Source organism: Tympanuchus pallidicinctus, unplaced genomic scaffold (genome assembly GCF_026119805.1).
Source record: "Tympanuchus pallidicinctus isolate F22 unplaced genomic scaffold, pur_lepc_1.0 scaffold22, whole genome shotgun sequence".
Taxonomy (NCBI): Eukaryota; Metazoa; Chordata; class Aves; order Galliformes; family Phasianidae; genus Tympanuchus; species Tympanuchus pallidicinctus.
The window spans coordinates 41,463,840-41,488,646 of NW_026294739.1; the positions used below are offsets into that span (position 1 = coordinate 41,463,840).

At 51.7% G+C, this 24,807-nt stretch overlaps 2 protein-coding genes, 1 long non-coding RNA gene and 2 other non-coding genes across 10 annotated transcripts in view; all 5 read right to left on the reverse strand.

Moving 5' to 3' along the window:
- Positions 1-382: 382 nt before the first annotated feature.
- IL34 (interleukin 34) lies at positions 383-4,419 on the reverse strand. 3 transcript variants are annotated; one of them, XM_052685329.1, is made up of 7 exons: positions 4,346-4,419; positions 3,198-3,386; positions 2,994-3,097; positions 2,434-2,511; positions 2,152-2,325; positions 925-1,057; positions 383-841 (listed from the first exon to the last, which is right to left on the reverse strand). In XM_052685329.1, the coding sequence occupies exons 2-7, from the start codon at positions 3,223-3,225 to the stop codon at positions 822-824; spliced, it is 537 nt and encodes a 178-aa protein (XP_052541289.1). In that variant the 5' UTR covers positions 3,226-3,386; positions 4,346-4,419; the 3' UTR covers positions 383-821. The 3 variants fall into 3 exon arrangements, with proteins under 3 accessions (XP_052541289.1, XP_052541288.1, XP_052541290.1); XM_052685328.1 differs by lacking the exon at positions 4,346-4,419 and adding an exon at positions 4,038-4,204; XM_052685330.1 differs by lacking the exons at positions 2,434-2,511; positions 4,346-4,419 and adding an exon at positions 4,038-4,211.
- TRNAG-GCC (transfer RNA glycine (anticodon GCC)) lies at positions 1,608-1,678 on the reverse strand. The gene has a single exon. It is a non-coding gene; the product is annotated as a tRNA-Gly (tRNA).
- On the reverse strand, positions 1,965-2,035 carry TRNAG-GCC (transfer RNA glycine (anticodon GCC)). The gene has a single exon. It is a non-coding gene; the product is annotated as a tRNA-Gly (tRNA).
- Positions 4,420-5,370: 951 nt separating the features above from the next.
- SF3B3 (splicing factor 3b subunit 3) overlaps positions 5,371-24,807 on the reverse strand; it is a 28,271-nt gene continuing 8,834 nt past the window's right edge. For all 4 annotated transcript variants that reach the window (XM_052685237.1, XM_052685236.1, XM_052685239.1 and 1 more), the window contains exons 12-26: positions 19,395-19,546; positions 18,847-19,002; positions 18,324-18,479; positions 17,596-17,739; positions 16,590-16,712; positions 15,043-15,197; positions 13,847-14,021; positions 13,071-13,276; positions 12,002-12,158; positions 10,549-10,674; positions 9,134-9,346; positions 8,191-8,289; positions 7,638-7,781; positions 6,826-6,930; positions 5,371-6,272 (exon numbers count right to left, since the gene is read on the reverse strand). In XM_052685237.1, coding sequence (XP_052541197.1) covers positions 6,132-6,272; positions 6,826-6,930; positions 7,638-7,781; positions 8,191-8,289; positions 9,134-9,346; positions 10,549-10,674; positions 12,002-12,158; positions 13,071-13,276; positions 13,847-14,021; positions 15,043-15,197; positions 16,590-16,712; positions 17,596-17,739; positions 18,324-18,479; positions 18,847-19,002; positions 19,395-19,546 — 2,252 coding nt within the window. In that variant the 3' untranslated portion in view covers positions 5,371-6,131. The remainder of the gene's footprint in view (positions 6,273-6,825; positions 6,931-7,637; positions 7,782-8,190; positions 8,290-9,133; positions 9,347-10,548; positions 10,675-12,001; positions 12,159-13,070; positions 13,277-13,846; positions 14,022-15,042; positions 15,198-16,589; positions 16,713-17,595; positions 17,740-18,323; positions 18,480-18,846; positions 19,003-19,394; positions 19,547-24,807) is intronic.
- Positions 19,553-24,804, reverse strand: LOC128081761 (uncharacterized). The gene is made up of 3 exons (XR_008207389.1): positions 24,197-24,804; positions 23,130-23,161; positions 19,553-21,832 (listed from the first exon to the last, which is right to left on the reverse strand). It is a non-coding gene; the product is annotated as an uncharacterized LOC128081761 (long non-coding RNA).

Genomic DNA, 24,807 nt, shown 5'->3' on the forward strand with positions numbered 1-24,807 from the left:
TTGGCGTCCAGGGAGAGGGATGTCTGTGGGGAGGGATGTCCACTACATACGGCAAGGGATGCCCATGGGGATGAGCATCCATAGGAAAGGGGATGTCTCCATACAGGGAGGGACGTCCATCATAGGATGGCCACGGGGAGGGATGTCCACAGGGAGTGAAGTCCTTGGGGAAGGATGCTTATTCTATAGGGCAAACACAGACATCAGGCTGGATGGAGCCACCCACTGCTCTGAGCAGGAGCCCTGAAACCACAGCCCTCAGGCATCCCACAGCCTTCACCCACTGAGCTCAGCTCCCCTCATCAGGCATCCTGCCTGCCTGGCGCTGATGATGGTTTGTTCTCTGCTGTTCCCACCAGCAAACATTCTTCCCACTCCAGCATCTGTGAGGTTGCTTTTATTTTCAGCAGTCCCAGCTCGGGGGCGCGTGAGCATCCTCCCATAGCAAGTCAGGAGACGCAGAGACATCTCAAGAGGTTTCTCGGAGAATCGTGAGGCCAACTATTTGCCACTGAGATGCTCTGGGAAAGCTGGGGTCACGGCAAGACACGGAGATAGCCAACATCTGGTCCATCTGGAGTTATATATCCGAATTTCCTTCGGAAAGCCAAAGGGAGGGGAAAGGCTCGCCGAACGACGCGGCAGGAGTGATGGCTCTGCATCTCTTTATTGCAGTTAAGATTCGAGCGCTAGGACGTTACTTGGTGCTTAATGAAAGCCGAGGGAGCGGGAATTAAAAAATTGTACAAAAGAAAAGGGAGCCGGCACTGCCATCACCCCCCACGTGTGCCTTCATCCTCATCCTCCTCAATGGGTCGGCATTAAGCGGAGTCCCACCGACCTGGGCAGAAGAGACAGAGGTCACAAGAGGAAAGGGACCACGGAGACCCCCGTCCTTCCCTGCTGTCCCTCCCCAGCACTCACAGTGAGCCCCGAAGAGCATCCGCAGCACCTTGATGCAGTTGTCCAGCAGCGCTTTGGGGCGCACGGCCTTGAGGCGGCTATCGCCGCTGTGCAGCTGCTTCACCAGGTCGGCCACGGCCGCGTCCACGTCGCTCTGCGGGGACATGGGATGTGGCACTGCCACGTCGTCGATGGGGGCAAAGAGTTTGGGGTGCTGCATTGGTTCAGGAGTTGAACCCACATGACAGAGGAGGATTCTATCACTGAACAAGCAATGCCAGATGCAGGGCTCCCCACACTGCTGGCTCACACCCAGGCAGCGTGTCCCATAAAGAGACCTCCAATATCACCCAAGCCCAACCGTCCTCCTACCAACAATATTTCCCCACCAAACTCTGGGCCAACAACCGGCCGGGGCGACTCCAGCGCACACAGCTCCTGCTCCAAGCTCTCAGTGCATCACAGCACCCATTTCCCTCCGCCTGAGAACCAGCTTGGTGAAGAGAGGCTGTCATTAGGCTTCAGAGTTAACAGGGTCCATTAGAACTCGCAGCCACCGCGTGGGTAGGGCTGTGCACAGCAGGGCTGACCCCCAGCACTGCGACCCACTGCCACCAACACCCCACAGCGTGGAGTAAAAAGGGACACTCTGGGCCTCTCTGCTCAATGCAGAGAAGGGGGCAAAAAAAAAGCTTGCTTTTCTCTGCATTGGCCGGGAATCGAACCCGGGCCTCCCGCGTGGCAGGCGAGAATTCTACCACTGAACCACCAATGCCAGATGTTTGGGGCTCTGCAGTGCTCACTCACGGGTTTTGTTGCACTGCAGCAGAGCTGGGATGGGGTGGCAGCAGTGGGGCACGCACTGCTGGGACAGGAGGGGACTCCTGCCTCTGTGGCTAAGCAGGTGCTGTCATTAGGTTTCAGAGTTAACACAAAAAGCTGGCAAGGGCAAAGAGGGGCAAAGAGGATGGTTCCCCATGGCCTGGGGAACGCAGAGAGAGGCTGTCAAAGAACGAGGGGGGAAGGGGCCAAGAAAGAAGTTTGCAAAAGCTTTACAACACTGCATTGGCCGGGAATCGAACCCGGGCCTCCCGCGTGGCAGGCGAGAATTCTACCACTGAACCACCAATGCCAGATGTGGAGCTCCTCCCTGGCGCTGCCCCACGGCCCCACATCTGGAGTCAACCTCACTGCAGAGCTGTGCGGGGTGAGGTGCACCCACATCCCCCTGCCCACACCATCCCCTACCTGCCGGTACCCACTGTACTCCATGCCCAGGGCATCCAAAAGCTGGCTCAGCTCCTGCGTGTACTCATGGGACGGGTGCTTCTCCGGCAGCACCTCGAGGATGTGTAGCACTGCCTGGGAACAGGCGTGGAACCACAGGTAGCGCAGGGATGCCTCTGATACCTTTTTGTCACGCTGTGGGAGAAAGGGGGATGTGGTGTTGGGTGAGACCCTGGTGGCTGGAGACTCCCACCTCCCCTCCCTGCCCCCCACTGTCACTGAGTGTCCCCAACGTGAGCTCACCAGGCGGGTGATGTTGGCTGTCCGCAGCACCTCCTCGTGCTGCACTCGGAGAGTGTAGTCAATGGGGAAGTTGTGCTTCTGGAGAGGTGGAGAGGAGTGTGAGGGCCACCGGTGTCCCCAGAGCTGTGCCACCAGGGTCCTCATATCTGTGCCACCAGTGTCCCACCAGCAGTGCCACCAGGGTTCCTCCAGCAGTGCCTCCAGCATCTCCATATCTATGCTACCAGGGTCCCTAGCTGTGTCACCAGGGTCCCCGTATCTGTGCCGATTGAATCCCTATATCTGCATCACCAGGGTCCCTACACCTGTGCCACCAAGATCCTCATATCTGTGCCACCAATGTCCCACTAACTGTGCCACCAATGTCCCACCAGCTGGGTCACCGGTGTCCCATCAACTGTGCCACCAAGGTCTCCACAACTGTGCCCACAGCGGGCACCCTGCTCTGGGGGCCGCCCCATAGGGTCACCAGAAAGTTGCTCTGACTGCACACCCCAATTCTGGGCACGGGGAACTTGGGAACACGTGGCAGGGTGGCAGGGCAGGGGACAGGGCCGTACCATGTACTGCAGGCGCCTCTCATACCGCAGCTTGTCCTGCAGCAGTCGGGCGAGCTCACATTCCCCCACCGCAGCCACCTCCAGCCCCAGCACGGCCAGGACACCTGCAGAGCAGCATCACCCCATGGGGACCCCTCCATGGGGACATCCGTTGCTCACCCCCTCCAGGGGTGTCCCCCCCACCTCCCAGTGATGTGTACTCACAGAGGACGGCCGCGCAGCGCTGGTACATGGTGACCAGCTGTGGAGCCTACATGGTTGATGGGTGCAGGTGGCCTCCTGGGTGCTTGAGATGGGCTGATAAGGGATGGTGCTCTGCGGTGGCCCCCGACGGCTGTCCCCTGCCATAGGGGGGGGTCAGGCCCCCTCCCCGGCCGCCACAGCTGGGTTGTCCTGTGGGGAGGTGGTGTGTCCTTGGGATATCACAAGGAATGGGACAGTCCCATACAAGGTCCCTTGGGTGTGGGGTGAGAGCTGGGGGGAGAAGAGCCCCAGCTGCAGCCTCCAGGACCCCAGGCAGGGGCACACGGTGATAGCACTGCACAGCGTCCCTCACAAATGGAGGGGTGGTGTCCCCATGGTCAGATGAAGGGGGACAAACCACGTCCCCAAGCAAAGAGACTACACAGCATCCCCATCCAAAGGAGGGGCACATCCCTGCACCACATCCCCACCCGGATAGGGCCAGGCTGTGTCCCCAGGCAGTGCCCTCTGCTAGGTCCCCGTGTGTCACATCCCTGGGCCACGTCCCCAAGCAGAAATCATGCCATGTTCCTACACAGCATCCCTATGCAGCACCCTGTGCCATGTCCCCGTGTCCTGTGTCAGGTTTCCATGCCTTGTCCCCACTCAGCGTCCCCATTCCCACTGTCCCCTGACGGCGTCCCCGTTTGAGGGCTGTGCCGTGTCCCTGTGCCATACCTCAGTGTCACCTGTGCCATACCTCAGTGTCACACTGCCACGCAGCGTTTGGTGCCATGCCCCGCCACGGGCTCATCCTCAGCATCCCCCCACGCAGTGAACTCCACCAAGTGGTGGCCATACCGCTTCCCCACGCAGCATCCCGCTCCTTTATCCCACGCGGGGGGCCGCGCCGTGTCCCCACGCGGTGTCACATTCCCAGGTGAGGGCTGTGCCACGTCCCTGTGCCAGGTCCCTTATGCCATGTCCCCGTACGGGGGCCACACCGTGTCCCCGGGCAGCGGCGCCCACGCGATGCCCCGTCCCCACGCAGCGTCCCCGTGCCGTCTCCATGCGCAATGTCCCCACGTGGTGGCCGCGCAGTGTCCCTCGCCCTCCAACCCCCCTCCTTCTCGTCCCGCCGCCCCACTCGCGGTGCCCCGCGGACCCACCTGGCTCTGCGCTCCGGGCCGTCTCCCCGCGGGCGGTGGCGGCGGCGACGGGGCCGGGAGGCGGGCGGGGGGCGGGCGGGGCGGCGGCGGGGCCGGGCCGGGAGCGGGGAGCGGCGGCGGGGGCGTGTAGTGTTGGGTTGGGGGTGGGGGCACGGAGAGAACCGCTTGGGTGCCCCCCCCTCGCCCGCGGGGTGAGCGCAGAAACCGACCGTGCCCCCGAACCCCCGCCGGCACCTCGGGGATGCTCGGCCGCCGCTGCCCTGGGTGGACTCGGATGGGCTCGGATGGACGGCACAGCCCACGCGGGATGTCCCGAAGGTCTCCCACTGTTCAAAGGGGCGCACGCCGATCTGAGCCCACCCCCCCATCCCAAAGCCTTTAGGACAGTTGGCGCAGGGCCGCCCGGGGCGCGGGGGGGAGGAAGGAGGCACCGAACTCAGGTCAGCGCTCCCAGGGAAAGGCGTGGGAAGGAATGCGCGGCCGCCCGCGAGCAGCGCTGGGATTCCCCTGGCACCACGTCAGGGCCACGGCGGATCCGCTGCCAAGCAGCCCCGGGCACAGCCCCCGCGTCCCCTTCCGGCACCGCGAGCAGGGCTGCAGGAGAGGAGGAAGGACCCCGGCCCGCTATCCAGAGGGATTGCACCAGCATCCGCGGCGGGCTGGGACAAAGCCGTCCGACTGCATCCCCTGCCCGCCGCTGGCGCTGCCCCGAGGCGAACCGCCTGCGGCCCCGGGCGGCGCTGCCCAGGACCGACGGCGTCTCTGGGCGCAGAGGCTGGCGGGCAGAACGCGCAGCAAACCACCTCCCGTTTGGAAAGCCTGGATGCACGACGGTCTCCGGGCAGGGTAAGCAGCGGTGCGCAGGGTGCTGGGGGTGAAGGGCGCAGCGCTGCCTCGTCCCGTGCCCCCCATCCTTAAGCAGGAGGCCAAGAAGGGCACCAAGGATGGGGCAAGAAAGCCCCCAGCCCGCCTGCAGCCCCCGTGTCAGCACAGCTGCCGTGCAGGAGCGAGCCCCGGAGCCAGACTAGTTAAAAAACAGGCTTTTATTCTTCGTGTGCTACTCGGTCACAGCTTGGAGACACTGCTCTTGCCAAAGTTATTATGAAACAAATCAAGTCCCAGACTCAGGCCTTGCTCTTCCCCGCCCCCAAGTGACAACATTGTACAAAACTCTTATTTACAGAGAAAACAGTCAAAAATGGTGAATCCAAAACTCGCTCAGAAGGCAACACCAGGGACATGCATGGCAGCGCAGCCTCCCCCAGCCTCACCTCCCCCAGGCTGCTCCCAGGGCTGGTGGAACCCCACACCTCTCCCCACCGACCCCCGAAAGGAAGCCAGCAGCTTTCCATCAGGCCCAAGCTGTTTCCTTTACCAAAAAGATGGGGAGAACCCAGCTGGTCCTGCAGGTCTCAGCCCGATCCGCCCTCAGGACAAGTCACCCTTGGCCTCCTTGGGCCTTCAGGGTGAATGACACTGAGGAGCTGATCCAGGGATCAGCCGAGGGGTCAAACCACATCCTCCCCTGGGCATTTCCCAAGAGAGATTCTCTCTGGCTGGAACCCAGGACAGCACGAGCCTTCACGTAAGCATTGGGATGTGTTGGAAGACCTACTATCAGATACTGGCATTTACCGGAGGAATCGCATTGCTTTGAAACATGAACCAAGAGGAGCAAATCAGTATTTAGAAAAAGGGAAACAAAACACACATTCCTCCTCCCAACTGTGCTTGGAAGGGCGTCCATAGGAGCCCAGCAAGAAGCTCTGCTCCTGCCAGCTGCCGCTCAGAAAGCATAGCGTGTGCGGATGTCTTCCAGCTTCTTGGACACCTCGGGTGGGGTCCGGTCCAGCTCTTCGGCCACATTCTTCTGCTTGTTGGGCTCCATGGAGTTGAACTGCTCACACAGGTCCCCATCGATCACATTCTGGAGAAGCAAGGAGGAGAGCATTGAATCGACACAGCACAGAGGCACTGAAGCCTGCCTAAAAGGGGAAAAATGGCAACAAACAGTTTGTTCCCAGGAGGTTCTTAATCCCGTCCTGGAAACAAGAGCATGCTCAGTGACCTCATCTGCTGAATAGCAGCAGTTAGCATCAAACTAATTACTGGCCAGCCTGATTAATGAAGGAGAAACCCAGAAAGCCTTGGATCAGCTGAAGAATCACACAAGGGAAGACAGATCCAAAGGGTCAGAGCGCCTCAGCTAGCAGAGGGTGTAGGTAGAGCACAGGCAAGGCTGGAGGCTGCACAAGGTGAGCAAAAAGCAAGCTCCATCACTGGTGGCAGAGCTCTCAGAGCCCTGCAAGCTCACCAAGCACAAGCACACCCTTCTCTGCTTGGACAGAGAGCAGCAGTAGCTTCTATTACCGCCAGTCACTATTAGCAGGCTTTCCCAGCCACCTTGTGCAAGGCCTGTGAGGTCCCACATCCCACAGCACAGCTCGTGCGACCAGCTGAGCACAAGCACTCGGATTTACCTTCACTGGGAAGTAGTAGGAGCGGAAGCTGAGATGGTCTCGCCCACAGAGAGGAGGATGCTCAGATCTCAAGTGCATTTCCACGTGCTGGAAGAAGTCGTGATCCTGGAGGAGGTGAGGAGAGGTAAGAGAACAGCTCGTTAGAAGGCAGATCAGCCAGCAGTGAGGCACCGAGTGGCTGAGCACCGCCCCTAACAACAGCTGAGGCTGGGGGCTGTTTTGCCCTCCCCAGCTCCGTGCTGCAGCTGCAGCAGTAACTACAGCAACTGCGGCACCTCGGCCAGGATCAGCCCCCAGAACTGGGGCACGCAGCAGCCAGGCACAGAGGTGCAGCTCTTGATGTGCACCGACCCAGGAGGCCGAGCAAACGGGGCACAGAACGCTGCCTTTGTGACTGCAAGCACCAGTGGCTGATGAGCAGGGCTGGTGGGCTCCTGCACCGAGCAGCCTTGATGATTTCACTGATCAGACCAAGTCCCCCCAGAGCTACTTCCCCAAAATGCGAGCAGATTTGCAGCAGCAGCGCTACAAGAAAAGCTCATTAACTCCTGCATTGGTTTTGAGAAGAGTTAAAAGCTCCCTCTTTTCTTCCCTGCATCCTCTCCTCTGAAGGGATGTATGGGAAGGGAGGGGAGAAAGGGATGGATGGCAGAGGAGAGAGGAGAGAGAGGAGAGAGGAGAGGAGACCCTGGTTTCCACAGACTGCAGAGCCCTGCAGTTCCTCCCAAGGAATGAAGCAAATTAACACACTGGTTGGGGACAGAAGGGCAGAAAAGCAGCTGCTCTGCAGCGTTAAGATGGGGCTTGCTTACCTCATGGGAAGTAAAAGGAACTAAGATTCCTATTCCCCCTGATAAGGTGGTATAAACAAGAGATTCAGAGCCTCCCGGGATCAGCGTGGTCTTCTGCAATGAAAGCACTGTCTCTCCCACGTGGTAATTCATAATCACTTCAGCCTGGAAGTCAACCACAGAAGCGAGTGTTTTCTTCAGCTCATAGAAAAGCATCAGGAGGTTTGATAGAGGAGAAGCAGAATGAATTCCGCCACCTGCTAGTTCTGAGACTGCTTTCTGAAGGGGAAGAGCCTTCCACCTGTGACCAGATGGCAGAGCTCAGCACGTGCTCAATAACCCTCTCGAGCTGGACAAGCAGATGCACACAATGAGAGAAAGCAGGAAAAGAAAAGGAGCACGCTGCTTCAATCAGGCCTCACTCAACAGGCATCGCTCGTGGTTTCAGAAGCAGAACTCAGCTCCCAGTGACAACTCATCACCCGCTGCACTGGGAGCAGAACTGCAGAGGATTTCACAGGAAAGCAGCACGTTCTTTTCCCTCAATAACGACATGCACTCCAAGAAAGGTTACCTTCTGTGATGCTCCATTAAGAAGCCCTCTGTCCCAGAGAGCTTTGTTGCCGGTGGGATCCTCATCTACCTCATCATTGGTGTTGGGAGGCAACCTCACCTGTGTTGTAAGAGCAGGAAAGAGTCAAGAGGCTGTGGAGAAGCTGTTCACATGCAATTCTGAAGAATCTTTCTGGCCATTTCATGCTCACTGTACCATTGATTTGCCTCTCCAACAAGGGCCTTAGTGTTAAACATCTGCACTGTCAACACTCAAAAACGCAGACAGGGGCTCAGAGCAGCCTCTGCCTGGGCTCTGCAGGTCAGACTGGCAGGAGGCACAGTCACAGCACTGCTTGGAAGGTGCACATCAGTAATGAAACAGTGGAAGAGTGTGAATTGAGAAAACCACAGAGGACTGATTTGCACACGTTGGCCAGATCCTGCAGGCGTAATGCCTGCCACTGGCTGAACTTTGCCCTCCGAAGCACCCAGCACGCTGCAGAAGAAGATGAAAGTTCTGGCACATCGACCATCCATTCTTTCCTCCTCTGCTGAAAGCCAGCCAAGTGGGAAGAGACAGCAATGACAAAGCCAGCTTTCATGAGGAAGTGTCAGAGAAAGTCAAATGCCAGCGCTGAGGGTTAGCCAGGGAAAGCAGGAGATAACCTGATGAGGGCTCTCACGGGCCCCTTCAGGGTCAGGAGCTTTGTTTCGAGGCCTTCGAGTCTGGGGACAGCTCTAATGCAAGTTATTGGATGCTTCAGAAATGCAATGGTGTTGAAGTTGTTTACTTCAGCTGAACTGATAAACGGCAGCCATCCACTGTGAGCACAGCGAGTGAATGGTACAGGGCGTTGTCTGGAGCTGAGCACAGATTCTCATTCTTTTTAGACAAATCATGGGTGTTTTAAGGAAAAACACTTCATGTCCAAAAAGTCCCAGCTCCTTCAAGGCACACTCACCACGCAGATGTTGCCAAACTTGTCTGCTCCGGCCACGGTGTCATAATCCAGGAGAGTTGCTGTGGTGACCCAGCGGGGATAAGTGTCATCAGCAAAGATGATGAGCTGGTTCTCATTCCTTTTGTAGCGCACCCAGATGAAGCTCTCCTGAACATCTGAAACGATCACTCTGTGCCCGATGGTTTGAATCCCACAGATGTAGTTGGCAATGTGCTTTTGGGAGAGAGAAAGGGAAAAACTCGAGTGCTTCCAACAGGGAAGTGCCACTACCCACCCGAACTCCACCCTTCACCTGAAACAATATTTACCTCTGGGAACTACCTGGCTCCCTGCTTCCCGTCATTCCCTCCACCATCACCTATCACTTACAGTATTCCACAGCCCCAAGTTAAATACACTGACAATAAAGGGCCCTTGCAACATTACATGCACTGCACGGCATTCACGGCCTGTTAAGTAACACCAGCATCCAGAATAAAGTGCTCCTGGCAAACCAGGCGTCAGCAGCACTGACTGCTGCAGAGCTCCTCACCGCTCTCATCATGAAGGACCCAAGAATCACAGCATCACAGGATGGCTTGGGTTGGAAGGGCCCTTAAAGGTCACCTTGCTCCAACACCCTGCTGTGGGCAGGGTTGCCAACCAACTACATCAGGTAAGCTTTAACTTCTCATGCGAGCAAATTTCTCATTTTAAGGAAAAAAGCAACAAAAACAAAGAAACAACTGAAAAAGCCAGGCCACTGCAAGTTCCCAGTGCACCCGTGAGCTTGCTGGAGTTCTGCTGTGCAGTAACAAGTAAATGGCACGGGCTCTGCAACCTGCATGAGAAGGAGGAGCAGGCAATTAGGAGTTAGAAAAACCATGCTCTGATACTTCTTAAAGTACCAGAATTGCTGATCAAGAAAGGAAGTCGTTTCAGTGTCTTTGAGTCCAATAAAGATTTTAAGAGAAAAACCCCATTTTCAGGACTCCAGCAATCTGAAGAGGCGCTCATTTACGTCATCCAGCTTCTGCCCCCAGCCCGCGGAGCACTTCACTTAAGGAAACATTCCCAGCAGTTGTTATTGTATATCTGCATGAGACCTCCCACATCTGCAGCAGATGGCCACAGCATCGCCACTTCAGGCCCTTCTAACTTCCTACACATGTCCACTTCGGGCCTGCGCTGAGCTGGTGCAGAAAGAAAAATGCCACGCTGCAATCAGAAGGGTGAGGGGAAAACAGCAGTCCAGACAGAGCTGCTATGAGTGCTATGTGTGGACACAGGCAGCACGCTGCAGCAAGGCACAGGAGCATCACTGAAGCCCAAGGGCACACATCTGGGCTGGAGCAGCAGCTGAACCTTTGCTTCACTCACGCTGCATGGCAGCTCTCGCTCTGGGTCAGCTGCCACGGTGAAGAACAGAACTGTACCTTGTTCTCACACTTCCGAAGCAGCTTCTTCTTGCCCAGGTCGTACACACGCAGGAGCTTTCCCACTCCAATCAGGACTCGACCTTGGAAAGGGGCGATGGCTGCAGGAACCTCCTCCACAGGGGTCTGGAGAGAATTGGAAGAGGAAGACTGTGAGACGCCATCAACAGAGCTCATCTCACACCAAGCTCCACAAAACATTCAAGCTAATGGCTCGCCTGAAGCCCGCTGGCCTGTGCCAAGGCTAATCACAATCCTTTTGTACAGCTGGGGCAAAAGGTCAGTCCTCTGTAGGCCTTTGGACACCAGCACAAAGCACACGTGGTGCTAGCGGAGCTCTGAGAAGTGCAGAGTGCTCCTCAGTGAAGTGTCAGACAGCTGTGTGAACCCTGCATGGGGCAGGCAGCAAAGGAAAATGAAGACCTTGTAGCCTCTGTTGTTTTGCTTTTTCCCCCCAAAGAAAGATTTTGTCCTTTGCCCAAATCCATTCAGATGCCTTTCGCAACAGAGGCATGACTCCAGCTCATCATCTGCCACAGAAGCTCTGAAGCTGTCACTGAATCAACTTCGGTGCACCCCACAGTTCCAGTAACTCGGGGCTGAAAAGTCTCCCACAAGTACTTCATTATCAGCCCAAAAGGATCAGCCACAGCAGAGAAAGTGAATGGGCAGAGCTTGGAGTGATCCCAGCTTGGCAGAGCTGGTCAAGAGAAGTTACTTCACTCAATCAGCTCTGTCACCTCCAGCGTGGGTGTTGACTGGCAGCAGAAAGGGCCCTGGGCCAGGACAGAACCCACTCACTGCACCAGCACTGTAGGAAGTGAAGGAAACCACAACATTCCATTCCACGTGCTCATCTGTTCATACCTCGACCACGCTGGAAGCACATGGGAAGAAGAACAGAATTTTGTTTAAGCACAGTTCTGCTGAAACCTCTGCTCAAGCTCCAGGGACCTCCAAACCAAGTTGGTCACAGGCGACCAATGCTTCCTACACCAAACCAGGACAGCATCAGAGGAAAGACGACAGCTCCACGCGGCCAGCACAGGACTGAGCCTCAGCACCAGGGATCGAGTGATCCAAGTATGAACTGACTTTGCAAACAAGTGCTCAGAGCAGCTCTACTAACTCATACTCCAAAGTGGAAGCACAGCTGTTTCTTTCCCTTCGTGAACGGAGTCATGAAAAACACTGCTCCTTTCCCAGTCGGACAGACAAGACACAGCTACTACAAAGAACTGTGACTCTTGAGAAACCTGCTCAGTTCCCAGCCCTGCAAAAGATGTTGTGGGGACATATTTTGGGGAAGGCAGCTTATTTTCTCCCAGGCCGTTTCCAGTGTTTAACATCCGCACGATCACCTTGCTGAGAACTGAGTACTGCCACAGCATTCAAGATGAACTAACAGCTACTGCAACCCAGCCATCCCACAAGGCCTTCCCCCCCCCCTCACCTTGTGCAGAAACTCCAGCTTCTCACCGCCATTCACCAGCTTGTAGGTGTAGACAAAGCCCCCGGCGACGGAGCGCGGGTTCAGAATCAGGTCTTTGGCAACTCCCACCAGCACGTACCACTCCTCACCCGTGTTGGAGAAGCGGCACACAGCCACGCTGGGGATGAGAAGACGCACCAGGAGATGAGTGTGACCACGACACAAACCAGTTCAGCACACAGGCCGGCCCCTGGCAGCACAGCTGGCACCTACCCAGGCACAGGCTCACAAGCCCAGCCTTCCGGCACTGAAATGACTTTCAGAAATCATTTTTCCTCCCTGCAGTAATGTTTAAAGCAGGCACCTTCATTCTTCCACGCAGTGAGATGTGCTCCAGCTGTCCCACATGCCTAAATCATTACTTCTTTCTTTGCTAAGCACAGTCAATGTGCAAAGCTCCACTCGAAGCTGTTTTTCAAAGCTTGTTCCTACTCGGACTATCCGTATAACCTTCCCCATCTCCCACTGTTATTTCCTGCCTGGTGTCCAGCTCTGCCACGTTGGGAATCCTGGACAAAACAGGAAAGAGTCAATCTTTTGGGCTACGGTGGCTTAACTCCATCCCAATTGCTGAGGCACTTGTTATTCTTTAGTTACTGTGCTGGCCTGCCCCCTCAGCTCCTCTAACATTTCCTTTCTATGTAGCCTTTGCTCAGTTTATCTAAATGAGAAGGGGAAGTGAGAGAGAGCAACACATGGTCACGTTCCCAGATCTCTTATCTCTCACTCATATCCCAGTGCTGTTCTCTAAGCACAAACATTTGGAGAGATTTGGAGAACTCTTTAAGAGTTGCAGACGTGGATGAGGACAGATCAGGACAGGCTGGGAAGGAAAGGCAAGACAAAAGCTTGAAGCCACGCGGTGTTCAGTTCTGGGATTTAACCTGGCCTCCCAATAACGTGCTGCATCTGGATTTCAGCTCTCAGTAACAGCCGAGGAAAACAGGAGGACTAAAGAAAAACCACCACCACACACCCAAGACTCATCAGCAGTAGAGGTTTTTTTGCTGTGTCTGGCACTGCTTCTTACCTGAAGGCTGCTTCGTTCTGCTCTAGCTGGACCAGATCTAAAGTATTTCCCTGGATGGGGTTCATCACCCTGATGACAGAGGCCCACTGCCCGTTCCCTGCCTTTGGGGCACCAAAGATGGATTCAGGGAGATTCTCGTTGAGGAAGGCTGCAGCCATCTCCGCAGCCAGCTCCCTCTCATCTTCACCTGCAGCCTCCACCATTTCCTGTGGCACATTAAAGGACAGGGGTGAAAAAACAGCTCGTAGGATTTCCTTCCCAGACATGCCCATGCTCTGCTTTAAGTGCAGGTATTCCAGAATATGGCTTGGGAAGACATAAAAAACCACAAAGCTTCCATTCCCCCAGTAAATCTCTGCAGCTCAGAGCACTGCAGAGCACTGTCAGCTCTTCTCTGCCCACGAGGCAGTCGTCTGGAGAGTCTATTTCTCCAAAGCAAGAACTCTGGAAACAGAATTGAGCAAACTGAAGATAACAACCCAGTGAAATCCAAACATCCTCAAACGGTCAGAGAAAGCCCAGGGGATGGTGTTACACAAGCAGGACCGATCCCTGACAGGCAAGACTTTAAAACTTGCTGTAACAACACCCAAAGAAAAGAACATCAGAAGTACTGCATTCTTCTGAAATTCACGTGGCGAGGCAGATTTTCACCCATTTTCAGTTCCTGCATTCAGAGCACAAAAGCCACCAGGCAACGGCAGCTGGGAACCAGTGAGCAATTGAGGATTTCCTCTGGAGAACAGACCTGCATACCGATCCCCCACTCCAATTACCTCAGCCATCTGTTGCTTTCTCTGTGCCTTGGTGGCCTCAGTGTAAGCGTTGTGGTCCGTCTCAATGATAATCAGGTTGTTGCTCTCAGGGTGAATGACAAATTTTCGAGGTGTGTACTGCAATGGGAAGGCAACCTGGTTGAAGACTGCCCCCAATTTCTCCAGTGCCAAAATCCTGGGGGACAGAGACGTGACAAACATTCAGCACAGTCCAGAAGCGACCACCCTGAAGACAAAGGCTACAGTTGAGCTTTAGGCCTGTGAAACTGGCTGGTGCTGAAACCAGCAGTGCTGCCTTTCTCGGGGCAGGCAGCCACCAGCAAATTGCTCCAAGGAGGGCAGGACTCGGGGCTTTGTGAGTCTGTGCAGGCGTGCCCTGCAGCAGGGGCTCTCGACTCCAGGGCCCTCACTGCCCCATGGTGCACTCTGAACACCTGTCCCTTTGGGGCACGCTCCTGTGATGCTGAAGCAAGTGTACCCCAAACTGAACAACGTGCACGTGAACACATCACCTGAGCCTAAACGTGAGTGACTGTCTGATGTGTTACCAAGCACTCCTCAGAGACACTTCAGTTACAACACTATGAAAAGTGCCTGAGCGGCCAGTATTCTGTGCCTGCCAGTTGAAATGCCAGTTCTTCTGGCATTCTGTGACTAAAACCCACAAGTTTCTGCAGGAAGAATGATTCCCTTAAAAGCAATGAATGCTGAAATACTTCAGTGAGGAGATATGAAAAAAGTGCCTGTTCAAATGCATGAAGCAAAGCTCCTGCATTTGTGTTCCCCCATTACTTTCACTTATCCTTTTTTTTTTTTAATATCTATTTAAGCTGCAATTTAAAAAGCACAACAAACAAATCCCTGTCATGCCACTGATTTCTCAGATCACACGCCTTGTTTTCTGCAAAGTAGGTGTTCACATCAGACTCTCCTAATGGACAGCATGTTTTCAGTGCTTAACAACCTCCCTCCCTAAGGATGACTTAAAAGTCACCTGGAGTACACTTGTTATTTCAGCAGGCTACGAAACACCAGTCAGAGAGGTGCACCACACCATTTCTTCCTGACAATAACAAGCAACCCACCCTTCCCAATTCTTACCTAAGTCACTTTATCTCTCTGCTACTCAATGTCTCACCCTCTTCCCTGCCTGGCAACCCGGCCCAGCAGCCCTGCTGCTCCCCATCACTCCTTACCTCAGCGTGTTTGTGGAGATGGCCACGATACCCTCTGGGCACTGCTCAGATGCGAAACCAGACGCAAACTCCAGAGTCTCATAAGACAGGGGAGTCAGGTGGAAACGGGACTGATAGGAGTAACTGAGCCAGGAACGGCTTGACATGGCCAGCACCTGGGAAGGACACAGCACAGCAAGGCTCACTCTGATGCACACCAACAAACGGCGCAGCAACCCCATTCCTTCCCCGCTACACAAAGGAAATTCTTGAGGCTGGACTCTACCCAGCTCACAGCACACCTTCACAAATACGGCTTGCTTTCAAGGCAAAATTCCACCTGGAAACTGTGTACAAAGAGGAACTTTAAAGCACAGCCAAGACAGTGGACACAAACTCAGGTACAGTAAGAACTATTTGATCTGTAAGAGCCAAGATCGTTCTTTTGTTTGTTTGTTTTGACCAAAAGCATCCTATCGAGGGAGCAGGTCTTGTAAGACAAATATTTACTGCTTCAGCACCATCTAAGGGCTGCAGCACTCTGCTGTAGAGTTTAAGAAAAATTCACTTCAAATTTTCAACCAATTAAGGGAAACAAAGCAGATGGACTTCCAACCCTTCAGGTTCATACATCTTTATAACTTAATTTCAATGCAACTTTACTTTCTGCTGGCAAGAGCTGGAATGATATTGAAACACCCCCAGGCCACTCCAAGACAAACATCAACTGGCCACTAGTAATATTTTTTTTCTCCCCATGCTGTCAGACAAGGAATTAAGGCTGATCTCAATGCAGAAAAGCACCCAAAAAGCTGTTTTACAGGCATATATTCTCCTAGTGCTGCAAAGCATCTCATCTCCAACTTAAAGCTGGCAGGCTGGCAGCAACAAGTCAGAGATTCATTCAGCTTACCAAACATTAAAGCAGAGATCAGATTGCCAGCTCCAGCCCCCTGTGCTGTCAACATTTCTCAACCCTGAAGGTGTTATCCAAAGATGAGTCAAGCAGGGGGTGGCTGATCTCCCCAGTGTCACATCAGAACAGCTAATAAATGGCACTTCCAATGAAACATGTTCTCCCCTCCATGCCAAATCCTACAAATATTTTCCTTCAACCCTGCATGATAACTTTGTTGACTCTGTCTAGAAAGGAGACGGCCATCAACTGCATCAAGTGGTCAAGGAGCACGGGGCTCCTTCAGTCAGTTCACTGCAGCAGCCAAGGTGAGTTTCTTTGCTGTCTCTGTGCCAGAGAATCTGCGCAGAGCTTTCCAGATAAACTGAAAATACAGTCTCCAGGTCAGATGACTCCAAATTCAGAGAAGGCAGGGCAGCACTACACATTACTTCCTCAGAAGTATGGGGAATACTAACAAGAATGAGGTTGTTTGTGAAAGAGCAATCTGCGAGGCAGGCGGCTCCGTAATGCAGTCATCCTCCTTCCCACCCTCACCCACCCAGCGCTGCGCCGTGAGGACGATTCCCCACCCTGCCCACCAATAAAGAAAAGCAGGATGCTGCAGCGTGGGGACTGGGCCCACAACCCTGCGAGTGCTGGCCTCACTCACCGCTTCTTGGCCTTGCATTCGGACTCGGAAGAGCTTCACAGGCCGTGAGCCCAGGTACCTGGTCCTGGTATCGGAAAGATCACCCGTAACCGGATCCAGGACAGTTCGCAGCAGCACACCGTTCTTGACATCAGCAAATCAGCAAGTTAGATCATGATTACAGATGGGAAATACCTAAATAGAGCCTTCATGCTACTCCAAACAGAAGAGACAATTTCTGAAGAATGAGGCTCTTGTTTGCCGAGCTTCTGATATAATTTCCTCCTACAATTACTCTCTAAGTTGGCTCTTAATATTACAATCCGTAGCTCCCGTGCGCTCCCAAGGGGCAGAAAGGAATTGATTTAAAAAGTATAAAATGAAAAAGGGAGGCTGGTAAGTTTGGTATATCACAAAAGCCACAGAAATACTCAAGGTCTGACTCCATTTCCTAATCCCTATTGCTACAAAGCATCTATCCAAAAAAAAGCACAAACCCAGCCACGCTGCTTAAGCGTGCATTCTGACACGAAACTCAAGATTGCTCCGATTATTTTTACCACATGTTGAATTGTCAAAACAACATTTTTGGTTAAGGATCACAGAGTCTGTGCTGTATGCAACGAAAACCATGCAGCAATAGATTTATTAGAGCAGAGCCTGTGGTTGAGGGCAATCACTCCTTTGATTCTCTGCCCTACAGGCAGTTACTGAAGAACTGGCCAACAACATTTCACCCCAAAGTTTTTAGAACTCATCCTCTTTCTGGAGGAGGAAAACACCACCTTGTCCTGCATGGTGTCTGAGAGAATATTCTGTCTTTCGTCTAGCCCAGGAATGTATGGGGAAACTTGCAGTTCTGCTAAGTCACATGGTGAATTCCCCACTTACAGTTGTTAAGCATGTTGTAACAAGGAGAAAACTATTAGGCTTTGTGCTGCTGCACTCTATGATGACATGGCTACTTGAGCAATCTGTCCTTCCAACAAAAGCTCACCAAGGCACAGCTGTCAGAGCTACCTCTCACCTGCAGTCCAATGTTCAGGTAGAGAAAGCCAATGGAGCCCCTCTCCCCCAGCTCGTCCTGCTTCTCGGTGCCACCCATCTCCACGATACACAGCGACTCGGGCTGTGCAGGAAGGGCCTGCATACTCAGTGGCTGCAAGCAGTCCTGGGGGAGACAGAAATGTTCCTTACAGAAAGAAGGGTAAAAAAGGGCACAATAAATGCTGGCTGTATGGATCTTGGCAAGGAAGGGATGGTAACAATCCTGGGGTCTGTGGAAGACGAGCTGGATCCTTTCCAACTGTCCTGGAATAGTTTGCTCAGGTTTTTCCATGCTAAATAACTGCAAAGTTTGCACTGCTTCAGTCATCCCTTGAACACTGATCTGCTGCAGGCAGAGAAATGATAACACTGTTTTGCTGCTAACTTGCTTGCAGAGTGGGTTCACTTTTACTAAAAGCAGAGAAACAGGGAGATAAGGGGAAAAGACCAAAAAGCAGAAAATGCTTTTATATCTTATCATCTAAACTCCCAGACATGAGTAAGACTAGATAAAACTAGGGAGTCTGTTTCTGGCTAGGATCAAGGGCCACAGTTCCTCTCAGCTCTGCAGAGGAGAAAAGCCACGCAAGCTATTCCTTCCTGGTCCCCCACTTGAACGTGGAAAGACAGCACACACAGCACAGCTCTGGAGCACTCTTTTGAACATCCCAAGCCAGAGGAAGAGGCGAAACCAGAATGGCTGCTCACCGAAGGGTCGAGGGAAATAATCCTGACAGTGTTGTCCACCAGCCCAACAGCAAGGAACCGGGAACGCTGCTCCCCAGGTGGAACGTTGGCCAAACTCATGCAAACGACATCAGCCGACATCTCCTTTCTTTCAGTGTACTCATTCAGCTGTCCTGACTGAAAAAGAGAAACACAAGAGACTCGTTAATTAGGTAACGGGGCAGACCAGCACCTAAGTGTCTTTCCAAACATCTTTTGTACGCTTATTTTTAAGACGGTGTTTTGGATTTTATTTATAGCCTTATTTCAGCCACAGTTCAAATAACCAGAACAGCAGCAGGGAAGCGTATGGCTTCCAACCTCAATTATGAACTTCAGAGGCTCTAATTAGCCATTAAGTCATCTAACGTGAACCCAGTCCAGATTTGATTGACTCATTCCAGAAGGACTCTTCACTACAAACTCCTTTTCTGCAGCTTTGATGGAGCATCAGTATCTGCCCCAATACCTGTTGTGAATTCTTTCACAACATCAGTGCACGTACCGGGTCCATCTCAAAATAAACCAGCTCTCCTCCAGTCAGTGCTATCACTACTTGTCTCTGGTTCACAGCACATTTCACAATTGTTTTCTTCCCTGGTGTCTTCCATTCGTTCACCCTCTTATCTGCTCGGATGTGCCGGATGCCATCTGGGTACACCTGAAAGGAAAAAGGTCACATTCACTGCTGTATTCACCACCCCTTCCCAACTTTCACTTGGATTCTGACACAAAAGCCAAAAGCGAGCATCACTCTTGGCAGCGCTGACTGATTAGCAATGCAACAGAATGAACTAGGACAAAGCCACTTGCCAGCTGGAAGCGTTTTGTCTTTGAACTACAGTGAAGAACTACCGAGTGCATTCTGAGGGAGCTCAGAGCATTTTCAGCTGGTCCAGTTTAACTAACAGGATAGAAAAGGGCAAGATCAAGTGTCGTCTTCTACCAATCCACACCTTTTGACATGACAGGCACTACTGCAGAGAGCACAACCGTGCAGCAAGCAGCCACTGGCAAACATCTGCAGACGTGCCAGAAGCAGCTTCCCATTACCTGTACTAAGGCATCATCCCCCAGAAGAGAGCAGGACAAGGTGGGTGTAGTACCCAGGAATCCAGAGTCAGTCACTTCTTCTACAGTCTCTCCGATAGACAGCACCAGGGTGGCGTTGACGAAGGACACAATGATATAGGCATCAAACTCATCTGGTCAAGTGAGACGGGGGGAAAAAACAAAAACAAAAAAAAAAGGCTGCTGATTAAACAAATGTAAGGCCTCCCAACGACATTAACAGTCTGATGAATGTCTAGCAGCTGCTCTTCAGCAGAATTCCTGTGATAATTACATCTGCTGGCAATATTGTGCAAGTTCGTCCTAGGACACCCTGTGCAAAAGCCGCCTGCTGCTCGACTCCAAGCAACAGGAGCAAGGCTGGGCCGGGGGATCGAACGGCGACGCAGATACACAGTGAGTTCATCATGATCTGGAATCTGGTGAGCAACCTCCTGCCTACTCCTTTTTCTTTTTTTCTTTCTTTCAAGGACAGCACGGGGTCTAAAGCCTCTGAGACACTTGCCCCGCCTCACACAAGAAAATGAATCCAGATTTAACAGCCAGCAAAGTCGAATGAAACTCAACTCCAGTAAACCGAAACAGATGGAATCTATTTGCAGAAACGACATCATGGATGCTATGAACAGGAGCTTGCAAGACCACATCTCTCGTTTGTATCCACATAATAAAAGGCTGAAGACAGCTAGAGCGGAGGAGCTCAGGGCTAGCCTGCCTGCTCTACACTCACCCAGAAGTTCAACTAGCTCTCATTCACACAGCATCCATATGGATTTCCAGGATGAGAAGCAATTACATTTTTAAAGACAGAGCAAGTGTTGACTTTCACTTCTGCTGGAATTAACAACAGCATTGTAGCTACCATCTCCAGTGCTGGCTTCTCTCAAAGGAGACAGCTTGGGAGAGTCCAGTAGCTTGGACGTGAAAGAGCTCTGCTAACAAAAATAGATTTAACAGCTCACATGGAAGTAAGGAAACTCTGTGGGAAACGGGTAGAAGGACAGGGTAAAGGACATGCTCTGGTCCACTACTGCCATTTGCATTCCTCCAAAAGAGAGAGGCATGAAAGAGAGAGAGTGGAGCCTCATTAGAACAGAACGAAAGTAATGGGAACAACGAAGTCTGCTGGGAAATGCAGCCAGGAGTCTCAACGGAGAAATAAAACTGTCTCGAAGCAGCTACTTCACTCCTGATGCTGTTGCCACGGAAGTGCTACTTCTTCAACAGGAGGAATTCCCCATTTTAACCCAAGAGCTCAAACTTATGCACCACAGCACCATGAGAATAAGTGGAGGTGAGGCTAAGAGAGAGTTGCCCAGTTCTGGCCCTTCAGCAGGGTCACCATGATTAGCTCACGGTGGTTAACGAACCTCCAAGTGCATCAAGCAAACGGGGAGCCCTCATTGGGATGAATACAGGATACCAGCAACTAACACGTATCACCTTAAAACAATCAGTTGAATTGGGATAATTGAAACAAGTGCTTCAGGAATAGATTGTTTTCTTACCCACCCTGCTTAGAGGAAGGTGTTGCCAAATCTGCTGTGTCATATTTATAACAGAGGTCTTACATACAGCTGAAAATATGCGAGTGAAAAAAAAAAAACATCATTTGTCTCTCCAACATCTGGTATACAGGCCACAGCTCTGACCAGACTGAGGAGCTTTGTGTAGCTAAAGCAATTCCAGCATTGCCCTGTGGCACAAACTCCATTACTGCTCTGTTAAGCAATCACAATCCAAAAAACGCAACGAGCTCCCGAAGTGCACCAACAGGAGCAGGTCTGCACCAGGAAATCAGGACAGGAGACCTGAACCTGTACACTGAAACTGATTAGTAAGGCCAACTACTTCAACACTTGGCTTAACAGAAGAATTCCTCTGACATTATCAGCAGATGCTAAGAGTTCAGTAAGATGCGCGCTCTTACACAGCCTTTTTCTCCACACTACATAAGACCTTCCCCTAAATCTTGCATGCATTTTTCAACACCAAAAGCCTACAAGAATTCCTTGACTGCTTCAGCTAGATTCTAGCTGTTCACTGGCCTTTAATTCATAAATATCTCGTAGACAGGATGTGCTAAAAATTCCATTTCAAAGACCATCATCACTTTCCAAACTCCTTGACAGCCACTCCTTTTTCCCTGGAGGCTGCCATTCCCATGCTAAACGGCCACGTCCCAGCTGGAGGCTCAGCCACGTGATTTGGAGCAGGACAAAGAACTCCCATTTGAAAGCGAAACAGATTCCCTTAGTCCTACTCCAAACGAAACTCATTCTTACCTCTTAAGACTTCTAGCTCTTTCTTTTCACTGGTTTGGTTACATTAGAGCATGTCTTTAATTCTGTGGCAGTAATAGTGACAAGTGCATTTTTGCTCGAAGTCCAGTAGCGTTGCTTAATGCCTCTCTGCTGGAGCTTTTGAAATAAAGGGTTTGATTTACCAGAATGAAGTCAGTGAATAAGATGCATTCATCCCGATACAAACAATGCAATTTTTGCTTTAGAAAACTGCCTGGTTGAAATTAAGAAGACTAAATCCCCGGGGCACACTGAGTATCCTCAGTCAGAAAAAGAACCATCTATTTTAATATGAAAAGCTATCTGCTTAGCTCTCTGCAATCCCAAGCACAACATCAGGCTGCCCAGAGTTCTGAACAGATAAGACATTATTTTGTGTGCAGACACAGACTTCAGAGATGTTCATTACTGCTCTAATTGCTCCAGTTAGCTCCCTTTCAGCTAGCAACAGAGACATTTTAATGACTCCGAAGAACCACAGCTGGACTCATTCTCCTGTGCCTTCATTACGAGTTTTCTGCAGCTTCATGCACACGTCAGGATCAGTTATATAAACACCACATTTCAGCCCACGAACGTTACACTACCATCCTTTTTGCTACTTGTCATGAATTCATTTTGAGTCAGTCCATGAAAATTCCATTGTGAGAAGCCAGTCCACACCCGAGATAAAAGTTTTTCATGCTCTGCAGCACTTGGATTTGCAGCGATGCAAACACAGCCACCACTAGTTAAGACAGGTTCAGTGCACAAATAGATGAGCAGTGACAAAGTTCAGGATTATTCTCACTTCAAAGACACTGATGGGATGACAGCACATCTCCCTAGGCTTCTGTTTACTACTGCATGGAGCTGTGACTCACCACACATCGCTTCTGGTGCGAGAAACATCAGGCAGTGCCTACAGACTGTTAGGACTCAGCTTACATCCATCCCACTGCAAAGCACACAGCCCTCTCAGCTTGCAGTCCTCCATATCCAACTGCAAAAAAGGGTCTGGTCCAAATTCCACATGCTTCTTGTTTGATGGGCAGCCACATACGAGCAACCGTGCCAGCAATACCTGCAGGTGCTCCACGCACACTTGTGAGGGGATCAAAACCAATTATGAGGCTGGGAGCCAATCCTGTCTAGGAATGGAGCTGAAAGCACCCTTGAAATGTGCACCATTGACTTCAGCAAGAACTGAGCTTTCTGCAGAGATACAGTCAATTATTTTGTTCCTTGGAGATCCTGAGGTGGAACAGAAGTTGCTTTGTACTCCTCAGCTAACAAACACGACCATCTCCAACTACAGGACAGCTTTCAGAATTCATTTACTGAAAAGCTTAGCATAGAAGCAACCCCGTGATTTTGGGATTCTCTGTGGTTAACCTGTGGGACAGCTCAGCAACCCCTAGCAGTATGTACACACCTGTGGTGATCAGCACCTCCACCACCAGCCACCTGTGGAAGAAAAAAAGAGGCTTGGTATTGGTAGTGTGTATCACCACGTACCAGCCAGGGTTAGTGTTTGCTTTGAAGGCTGCATGCTTGTGTGTGTCTTACAGAGGCCTCGCAGCATGAGCACGCTGTGGCATGGAGAGGGAGCCAGGCAATTCGATGCTGAGAACTCAAAAAAGCAGCCTTGTGCAGTTTCAGGGTTAGACAGCTGTCTGAAGGGGTCCTGCAGTCTTTCTAATTATACACAACGTTGGCTGTGAATTCAAAGAGTTGTAACTTGGTGACTGGTCTTATGGAACTTCCTGTACAAGAAGTACTAAGGTCACAGCAGCAACAAATTGCAGTCCTTCTGAAATTGCTGAGATCCTCGTGCTGAGACTCTAAGAATTTGGTGGAGGAAAAAAGAGGAGGTAGTGAGATTAGCAATGGTCCTCTATCTCCTGAGAGTCAGTCATCCGCTGCAACCCCAACAGAAAAGGTTGTAAAATTCTGAAATGATGTTAGAAGGCTCAATTTTTTATAAGAAAAGAAAGTTACCTACTTCTTTACCAGGACTGGAGCATAGATTTGCCTCTAACACACTGGAATGCCTCTTCTAAACAAAAACACATGGTTTGGAGAGGAACTGTGGAAATATTTTCCTTCTGTTCCTTTTTAGTTCTGGAGAACATGCAGGAACTTCCCGCTCAGAGCTTTTTTCCTTTCTGCTCAGGCAGTACTTGAATCTCAGAACAGTACAGAAATCAAAGACAGGTCTCAAACGACAAGGTAAATCCTACAGCAACGTCTGAAATTTCCACAGGGCTACAGGATCCCTGGAAGACACACTACCCTAAGACTGCTTAAAAAACAAGAAACCGTATCAACACAGAAGGCTGAGGTCTTCACTGCAACAATCTGGCATTTCTGCACCCGGTGCATAAAACTACAGCGAGTCTTTGAAAGATTTGCACTGCCTCAGAAATAATTATGGAGATTTACAGCACCTAGACAATTTCATTTCAAGCTTTTTAGATATTTCTGAGGACTTGTTCTCACCTCCAGCAGAAAGGCAGGACAATGGAATACGTTTCCTCTCACCTTTCACAATGCAAACTCATTATCTGAGATCAGGGAAAAAAAAAACAAACAAACAGCCCCACAACCCAGTGCCTTTTGCCAGTTTCAGTTACAGAGCTTCCTGGAAAGAGCAGCACCCAAACCCTGCTGGGTTTCTGAACAGGCAGTATGTCCCACTCCAAACAGACTGTTTTCTTTACAGATATGCACGGAGGGAAGCAATAGAACAGATACTGCTGCTGATTTATCTGGGTTTTTTCCATAATTTTTACCCGCTCGCTCACAAAGAGCTGATTACTGCAGTTGTCAACACGTATGAAGAATAGCAAGCACGCTCCAATAAAAAGCATAATCACTGCCTATGAATGTCAGAGCAAAACCTTCCTGGGAACTGGGAAATGAGAAGTTCAGCAGCTTCAGGCTGTAAAGGCACAGCTGATGCAGCACACTGTGCGATGGATGGATGCAGCTGTGAGCAGTTTCTTTGTCAAAGGGAAGCAGGACGATTCCAGGGGACCAGAGGGCGGCTCCAAAGTGCCAACAGGTGGCTGCAAAACACCCCCTTCCTTCAGCTTCAGGAAAATACTGCA

Coding starts and splice junctions, on each gene's coding strand:
- IL34 (XM_052685329.1), bottom strand. CDS start 3,225: ATGTACCAGCGCTGCGCGGCCGTCCTCT. Junction 2,512..2,993: donor AGAGGCGCCTGCAGTACATG/GTACGGCCCTGT, acceptor CCACCTCTCCAG/AAGCACAACTTCCCCATTGA. Junction 2,326..2,433: donor CAGCCAACATCACCCGCCTG/GTGAGCTCACGT, acceptor TTTCTCCCACAG/CGTGACAAAAAGGTATCAGA.